This window comes from Meleagris gallopavo, chromosome 24, assembly GCF_000146605.3.
Source record: "Meleagris gallopavo isolate NT-WF06-2002-E0010 breed Aviagen turkey brand Nicholas breeding stock chromosome 24, Turkey_5.1, whole genome shotgun sequence".
In the NCBI taxonomy this organism is placed as follows: domain Eukaryota; kingdom Metazoa; phylum Chordata; class Aves; order Galliformes; family Phasianidae; genus Meleagris; species Meleagris gallopavo.
This window is the reverse complement of record NC_015034.2, coordinates 1,532,179-1,540,153: the sequence shown is the minus strand read 5'-3', so window position 1 is coordinate 1,540,153 and position 7,975 is coordinate 1,532,179. Positions and strand designations below refer to the sequence as shown.

At 43.2% G+C, this 7,975-nt stretch overlaps 1 protein-coding gene across 1 annotated transcript in view; it reads left to right on the top strand.

The window, feature by feature from the left end:
* ATP6V1B2 (ATPase H+ transporting V1 subunit B2) overlaps positions 1-7,731 on the top strand; it is an 8,338-nt gene extending 607 nt beyond the window's left edge. The window contains exons 2-14 of the mRNA XM_010723099.3: positions 2,119-2,174; positions 2,635-2,733; positions 3,407-3,500; positions 3,601-3,678; positions 3,894-4,033; positions 4,160-4,261; positions 4,341-4,438; positions 4,685-4,808; positions 5,218-5,368; positions 5,736-5,818; positions 5,905-6,009; positions 6,382-6,511; positions 6,634-7,731. Coding sequence (XP_010721401.1) covers positions 2,119-2,174; positions 2,635-2,733; positions 3,407-3,500; positions 3,601-3,678; positions 3,894-4,033; positions 4,160-4,261; positions 4,341-4,438; positions 4,685-4,808; positions 5,218-5,368; positions 5,736-5,818; positions 5,905-6,009; positions 6,382-6,511; positions 6,634-6,776 — 1,403 coding nt within the window. The 3' untranslated portion in view covers positions 6,777-7,731. The remainder of the gene's footprint in view (positions 1-2,118; positions 2,175-2,634; positions 2,734-3,406; positions 3,501-3,600; positions 3,679-3,893; positions 4,034-4,159; positions 4,262-4,340; positions 4,439-4,684; positions 4,809-5,217; positions 5,369-5,735; positions 5,819-5,904; positions 6,010-6,381; positions 6,512-6,633) is intronic.
* Positions 7,732-7,975: the final 244 nt, after the last annotated feature.

Here is a 7,975-nt window from a genome sequence, read left to right as displayed (position 1 = left end):
TGATACTGCTGGGGTGGGGGCTTTCTGTTGGCCTTTCTTTCCCCTGGGCACCGGCTGGGTGGCTGCTGGATGTCACGAGCGCTTCTCTCCTGCTTGATTTTGAACCACCTGGTGTGAAATCCAAAGGAAGCATCGCAATTCCTTCCCCTCCTTCCCGCCCCCTCCCCCTCCCCCCCCCCCCCCGGCCGTCTGCTGCTCTGCTGGACTCCAAGCCACGGCTTCAGGCAAAGTTGATACCTGTGCAGATCCCAGTTTGTATCTGCTGTCTCATTGCTGGATGTGAAAAACACCATGTTTCGCTCACTTTTGGGGTTGTTATGGAGCAGGTTGGTGTCTGCACATGGGAGCTCTGAGTCTCTCAAGCTGCTTTTGAGGGGAATTGGTGCTTTTTGGTATCATAGATGTTGTTTCCTCATTGCTGGGGCCTGCCCTTCACTGCCGATTGAGGAAGAAGTGCTCGTGAGGTGGTCATGGGACGGGCTGTGTTGCTCAAGAGAACCTTTTCCATTCCTGCAGCCCTCACTGAGCCCTCTGCCAACCCCAGGGCCACAGAATCACAGAATGGCCCAGGTTGGAAGGGACCTCAAGGATGATGAATCTCCAACCACCCTGCCACATGCTGGGCCACCAACCTCCTCATTTAATACCAGCCCAGGCTGCCCAGGGCCCTGCAACCTGGCCTTGAACACCTCTAGGGACAGGGCATCAGCCCACACAGGTGACAGAGCCTTGTGTGCTGGTGACAGCCATTTCCTGCCACATCTGATGGCATTTGGCAGGATTTTGATAACTGAGACAACAGGAATTCCTCCTGAAACCGCTCTGCACCACCACCTTGTGCTTTATCTAATGCAGCCTTGATTATTGCTGCTAAGAGATTATATTGCAACAGTTCAAAGTTGCACTTTGTTGACAGTATACAACATGAACTGTGTGTGCCAAACTTGACAGCTTTTACTGTGCCCAAGCCAGGTGTTACCAGTAGCTCCCCATTGGTGAGGTTTGTACCCTTTTCCTCTGCCTTATGGCATGCCAGCAGTAAGTGCTGCTCTTTTCTGCTCTGCGAATGGCTCCACTGCCTCATTTTTCCATTTGAGGGAAAAGTGATTAACAGTCACTCGTGGTCACTGCTCCCTCATGATCCTGATAAAGCTTTGACTCAGTGTTACTTCTGTCTGAGGTGATGCTGAGCTGTACTGTGATGCTGTGTGTCCATAGGGCAGAGCTGTTGCTGTGTTTTCCCAGCTTTTCTGCTGTGCTGATAGCACGGGAATGAATTCTAATTTCTGGGCACACAAGTATTTCTGAGAACGATGTGCAGAGCTAACACGTGAGCTGCTGATGTTTCAGGTGTGAGCCTTATGGTGAGCTATAGTCATGTACCAGGTGTCTTAGGATAACCCAGGAGTAGGAGTAGTTTGACTAAAGTGGAGTTCAGTGTTTTGTAGTGTAGTCCGTTGGCCTTTTCTAGGAGACAGGAAAGGAATTAAAAGATTTTTGTCTCAGCAGTATTGTTTTCAGCATGCCAAAAAAAATGTGCCTTAACATAGAAGTTCTGCTAATCAGTTTTTAATTGCAAGTCCTGCTTGAATGGCTTTCATCCAGGTCATTGCTGTGTCACGAGGCAGGGCACATCTGTGGCTTAAGAAAGAAAAACCAAAAAGGGAAGTTCAGTGTTGGTGTGAGGGTTATGTCTCCATTTGTTAGGCACAAATTACAGTTACAACCATGACTACTTTATCACTTGTCGTTGTTATCTCTGCTATGTAAATATCTTGCAACTGTGTATTTTAGCTTTGCTTTGTAGTGGTGTTTCTGGTGGTAGCATTCTGATGAACCCAAATAAAGGCTTGCAGCAAAGAATTTCTAACAGACAGGAAAATGTCAAGATCATATCTCAATGTTAACCTTGACTGCTTTGCAGCAGTGGCAAAAATGTTGGCAACACAACTCAGCACCTCATCCTTCTTGTGGGGCTCCTAAGAAACAGAGCAATGCAGAGCTCAGCCCCACAGCTGCAAACCTGATCCTGATGATAGGAGTTGAAACTTTGAAAGCTGGATATGGGGAGTTTGTGCTGTTCCAATGAAGTATCTGACTTGTGGCTCTTTCTTCCAGCTTATAAAACTGTGTCTGGTGTGAATGGCCCCCTGGTTATCTTGGATCAAGTGAAGGTAAGGATGAAGAACCTTAATGAATGAAGCCATCAAGAGAGATTTTGCAGGAAGAGCTGTAACAGGTTAAATGTTGACTGTTGTGAAATTCATGCATCTCCTGAGCAATTTAAATACAAGGTTGGTTTCTGACTGCTGAAATAAATGAAAACAAATAGCAGTACAGCTAAAGAGTTGCACTTATGTCAGAAGAAAGTGATGAATAGCTGAGGCTCTTGGGGAAAGAAAGGAAACACTGTTCTAGTTCTGTCAAACAGCTCAAAACTTAATCTAAAATAGACATACATAATCATTTATGTATGATTTTTTTTTCTGATGATAAAATTATTAAGACAAAGGGGAAAAAAAAAAAACCCTAGGTAAGTGCTAAGCTAAGCTTGCCTGCAGCTGATGCCTTCTGTTTCACAGCTGTACTTTTGAGTTTTCAATGTTTTCCATCCTCTTTCTGCCTCATTTTCAGTTTCCTAGGTATGCAGAGATTGTCCACTTGACTCTTCCTGATGGCACCAGAAGAAGTGGGCAGGTTCTGGAAGTCAGTGGCTCCAAAGCTGTGGTTCAGGTGTGTATGGGGACCAGATCATCTCTTGATGCAAGAGAAGAATACTTTGTGAATCAGCGTGTGTGAATTGCCAGATGTCTTGTGATGCATTCTGTTGGTGCTATAAGCTTAAAAAACAACAAAAAAACAAACAATGCTACTTATTCCAAGTTTAAAACCATATGAATAATTGTAGGCTGAAAACTGGATTACAGAATGACTTTTTTCCTGTATTCCCTCAAGACCCTGATTAATTTGCAGCTAGTTGAAGGGTATCATGCTGTGTTTGTACAATATTAGGCTCAGGATCAGCTGCTATGCTATGTGCATGTAGGTATTTCTTCTAAGCCACTGTTTTTTGCTAATGCTAATTCTTATCTGAATAACTTTACCCTGCTGGCAAAGGAAAATGCTTGAGATCAAAAGAATGGCACTGGGTCTGTTGGTTGCTGCTGATATCATGAGTTTGTTACAGTAGATTTTGATGCCATGCTTTGTACCAGTGAGCTGCTTTTGAAATCCTTTGCTCACAGGGGACTGCCTTGTTTTTTGTCCCTTATGGCTGATCAAGTTCTCAAGCTGTGAAGCAGCATTCTGGTGCATTATTTTGTGAAGCACAATTCTTATTCCTTCCTGGTTGTTTTTGTGAGTTTCTCTTTTTTTTTTTTTTTTAATTCCCCTGCTATCTTTACAGGTATTTGAGGGCACTTCAGGTATTGATGCTAAGAAAACATCCTGTGAGTTTACTGGGGACATTCTTCGAACCCCTGTCTCTGAAGATATGCTTGGTGAGCACTTGTTTCTTTCTTTAAAGAATGAACAGGCTTATTGCCCACTATCTTATTTTCTCAGTAATTTTCACTTCTATTTTATTGCTGTTTTTTGTAGGCAGAGTATTTAATGGATCAGGAAAACCTATAGACAGGGGCCCCACTGTTTTGGCTGAAGACTTCCTGGACATAATGGGTATGTTTTTCATCTCTTTCTGGTATGCAGGTAGAAGAAAATAACTGTCTTAAGTGATACTTGGAACCTGGTCATGGAAATATATGTCAACTCCAAAGATTAGTAAGCCTGAATGTGTGATTTGCAGCTTTTGACACAAGCCTTGGATCATTGCTCAAAATCAGTGGTAGTTTGATCAAGTGTTGAACAATGTGTGTTTTCTTAAAATCTAATAGGTCAGCCAATCAACCCTCAGTGTCGAATCTATCCAGAAGAAATGATTCAGACTGGCATTTCTGCAATAGATGGTATGAACAGCATTGCCAGGGGGCAGAAAATCCCCATATTCTCTGCTGCTGGTTTGCCCCACAATGAGGTGGGTATTCAGAGCTGTTCTTAAAACTCCTGAAGCAGTTTGCATTTCACCAGGGTTAAAGAGTGAGCAAGTTTTAAATTCTTCATCAAATGTGCAGATGCACTGAAGCTTTTTATCTCCCTCTAGATTGCAGCTCAGATCTGTCGCCAAGCTGGCTTGGTGAAGAAATCCAAAGATGTGATGGATTACAGTGAAGAAAACTTTGCCATTGTGTTTGCTGCTATGGGTGTAAGTCAGTAATATGAAGGATTTAAGTGCAGAATGCTGAAGTCTGGTCTGAAACTGGTGCTTTAATTTCATGATTTAGGTGAACATGGAAACTGCTCGGTTCTTCAAATCAGACTTTGAGGAAAATGGCTCCATGGACAACGTGTGTCTGTTCTTGAATTTGGCCAATGACCCAACGTAAGTAGTTAGAACTGTGTTGGTTGGGAAAAGCTGAAAAGAACAAATGAACTGAAAGCCATGGTCTCACTGTCGATCTGCAGATGCGATGCTGACATTGTGCAGTTAAGTGGAATATGAAATGCTGGTATTCCAGTTGGTGCATCTTGCAGGTTTTTCAGAGGGTTTTAATGTGTCTGTGACTTCAGGCTGTTCTCTGTGGCCTTGAAGTACCTGCCATAAATATGCCATGCTGTTCTGTTTCAGCATTGAACGCATTATCACACCTCGTCTAGCTCTAACAACAGCAGAGTTCTTGGCATATCAGTGTGAGAAGCACGTGCTGGTCATTCTGACAGATATGAGCTCCTATGCTGAAGCTCTGCGAGAGGTACGTGTTTATGAACTCACATGCTGAGTGTTGCCTGACAGAGTTCGTAGTATGAAGTGAAAATGCAAATTTTTGCTCCAACTGTTACAGTTAGTATTCCTTACAATGTTCTTAAATTAGCCAGGGAGGCCTTTAGTTACTCATTGCTCACCTAAAGTTATGGTTGGTAGTCAGAGAGCTATTACTGTTTCTCATATTTGAATTTAATTCGTGACGTTCAGCTGTTTAACATTTCTGGTTTGCCTTGGCAACAGTTGGGGGTGTCATATTTCTCTTTGTAGGGGTTTATGTGTCTGTATCTCAGTACTACTTGCAGGAAGAGGAACTTTCAGTGACTGCTGTAGATTAATTAGGGAAGATGGCAGATCTATCAGAGTGATCTTGGAAATTCTTTTCTCAATCCTCTCAGGTTTCAGCAGCTAGGGAGGAGGTACCTGGCCGTCGTGGCTTCCCAGGTTACATGTACACGGACTTGGCTACTATATATGAGCGTGCTGGGCGTGTGGAAGGCAGAAATGGCTCAATTACTCAGATTCCCATTCTTACCATGCCCAATGATGGTAAGTTTTTTTTTTTTTAATAACTAGTACTTGAAATGACTCCTTCAGCACAAACAGAAAGATAGGGGTCCTGTGGCCTTCAGGTTTTTATTTGGTAGTGCAGTTCTTGGCTGCTGTCTCAGTATCATTGAGAAGAATGTTTTGTCATTTCAAGACTACAGGGTTGTTCTCTTGCCCTGTCAGGAGAGCTTACAGCTCTTGTGTAAGAGCACTTAGTGTCATATGGCAGTACTCACTGAGGGCATTTTGCTACAGAAGTCATTTAACTCTTTGGGGGGGGGAAAAAAAAAACCTGCCATTTCACTGCTGGAAAGGATAGAAAAGGTTTGAAAACTGTCATTCTGTCATTCTTTTTTTTTTAATAAAGATATTACTCATCCTATCCCTGACTTGACTGGATACATCACTGAGGGACAAATCTACGTGGATAGGCAGCTGCACAACAGACAGGTGTGTACCACAGTGGTTGGAACACATTTAAGATCGCTTTCTTGCTTTTTAAAGTATTATTACTATTTCTTTGTTTCTCTCCTCAGATTTACCCACCTATTAATGTACTGCCCTCCTTGTCTCGACTGATGAAGTCAGCTATTGGAGAGGGCATGACCAGGAAGGATCATGCAGACGTATCCAACCAACTGGTATGTAAAAACATCTTCAGGAAAGGAGAGGCATATTTCAAACAGCTTCTTGCTAATCAACCTTCACCTGGGTGCTCTGTAGCCTTCTGAGTCACCTTCACTTGATTCTCCGCAGCATGAAATGTGAGTGCTGTGTGATGTAGAACACCTAATGTTCTCAGCAGTTACTGCATAAATTGTTCCTTTCTATATTAACCACAGACTGAGTCGTTCTTACTTTACTGGTCACTGTGTAATATGATAATGACGTTGGCTTGAGCTCTCTAAGTGACCTCCAATGTCATCCTTCCAAGCAACCACCTCAACTGCTGTTAAGGTGAGGATGTATTTTAGTTACCAAGGTAAAAGCTCTTCTGTTTTGGTCCCTTTTAGTATGCCTGCTATGCTATTGGGAAGGACGTGCAGGCTATGAAGGCTGTAGTTGGTGAGGAAGCTCTTACCTCAGATGACCTTCTTTATCTGGAGTTTCTGCAGAAGTTTGAGAAGAACTTCATTGCTCAGGGTGAGTGTCAGTTTCAAGAACATCACAGTACATATTAACTCCTAGAATGTCATGTTTTGAGAGCTCCCTGCTCCTGAGACACTTTCCTGCCCCATGTTTCAGTCTGTGGTTGATTTCTGTAGGTCCTTATGAAAATCGTACTGTTTACGAGACCTTGGACATTGGATGGCAGCTTTTGCGAATCTTCCCCAAGGAGATGTTGAAGAGAATTCCCCAGACAACACTGGCTGAATTCTATCCTCGAGATTCGACTGCAAAACACTAGCCACGACTTCATCTCCAACTCCTTGCTCTGTGAAATGCTGTTTGTTTTCCTTTTTTCATGTGTTGATGTTTACTTGTCGCCCTTATAATTAAAACCAAGAATAGGTGACATTTGTGCCAGTGTTCCAATGTACACTGATACCAGTTTTAAAAATATCCCTTCTTCCAAAGCCTGGATCTTCAGGAAGACCTTTAGGCCAGCTCTGATGTATGTGCAATAGCTATTGTTAAGCTTTCCTCTTTTTTTTGAACTGGACCTTCTGTAGACATTTCAAATGAATGTCTGAGGATTGCCAGAAACTGCAAGTCTTTAATTTCAAACCAGGAGCACGTGGGTTAGAAAACATGAAAGAGTAAATGTGACTTAATGTTCAAAGCATCTGCTCAGTTTGATCACGTGCAGTTGCCTTGCTGCTGGTAGAACAGATGGCTCTCTGCTGTCCTCCTGCTGTGCCTGAAGACCAGGCTAACATGTGGAAAACGTGGTGCACAATGGCATATCTCTGAAAAATGCAAGTCACTGATTTATCTGTGGCTTAAAATTCTTAAAGGAATGCATGAAGTAAGGACACTAGTGAGCATGCAAGTGCTTTTCTGCTAGCCAAGGGCTCATTGCAGAGGTCACAGGCCAGTGGGTCGCTACCTGAAGGCAGCATGTTATGGCTGAATTAAAGGTTCCAAATTGTATTTTGCAAAGAAAGATTCCTACTTTAACTTTTCTTTTTCATTCTGGCAATGCCAGAAATGTGTGACAGCAGCTAAAGCGTTCTGAGATCAGTAGTGTCCCAGTGGTTAATAAGACTGGGTAATTCAAGGCTCCATGCTGCTACTGAAGGGGATTATGAGAGATGCTAAGCAAAAAAAAACCAACAAAAAAAAAACACCAACCCTCTTTCTGCGAGACACGATTGTACTGGCTGGAGGTCAGCTTTTAAAATGCGTTGGACTAAACAATGCAACAGCAGAAAGCAAGCTAATGTATGAATGGATGCTGAATTCTGCTCCAAAGCATGCTGCAGGTGGCGCTGGGTCCCGAGTCGTGTTGGGAGCTGTTGTGGTTTGCACTCCAGGCACAGATTTGGCTAGCCAGGAGAGCTCAGCATTCCCAAACACTGCGAACTTGGCTAGTCTCTTCAGTGTTATTTCTTACTTTTAAATTAGTTCAGACGAGGCTCAGAGCCCGGTGCTGGCATGCTTGCT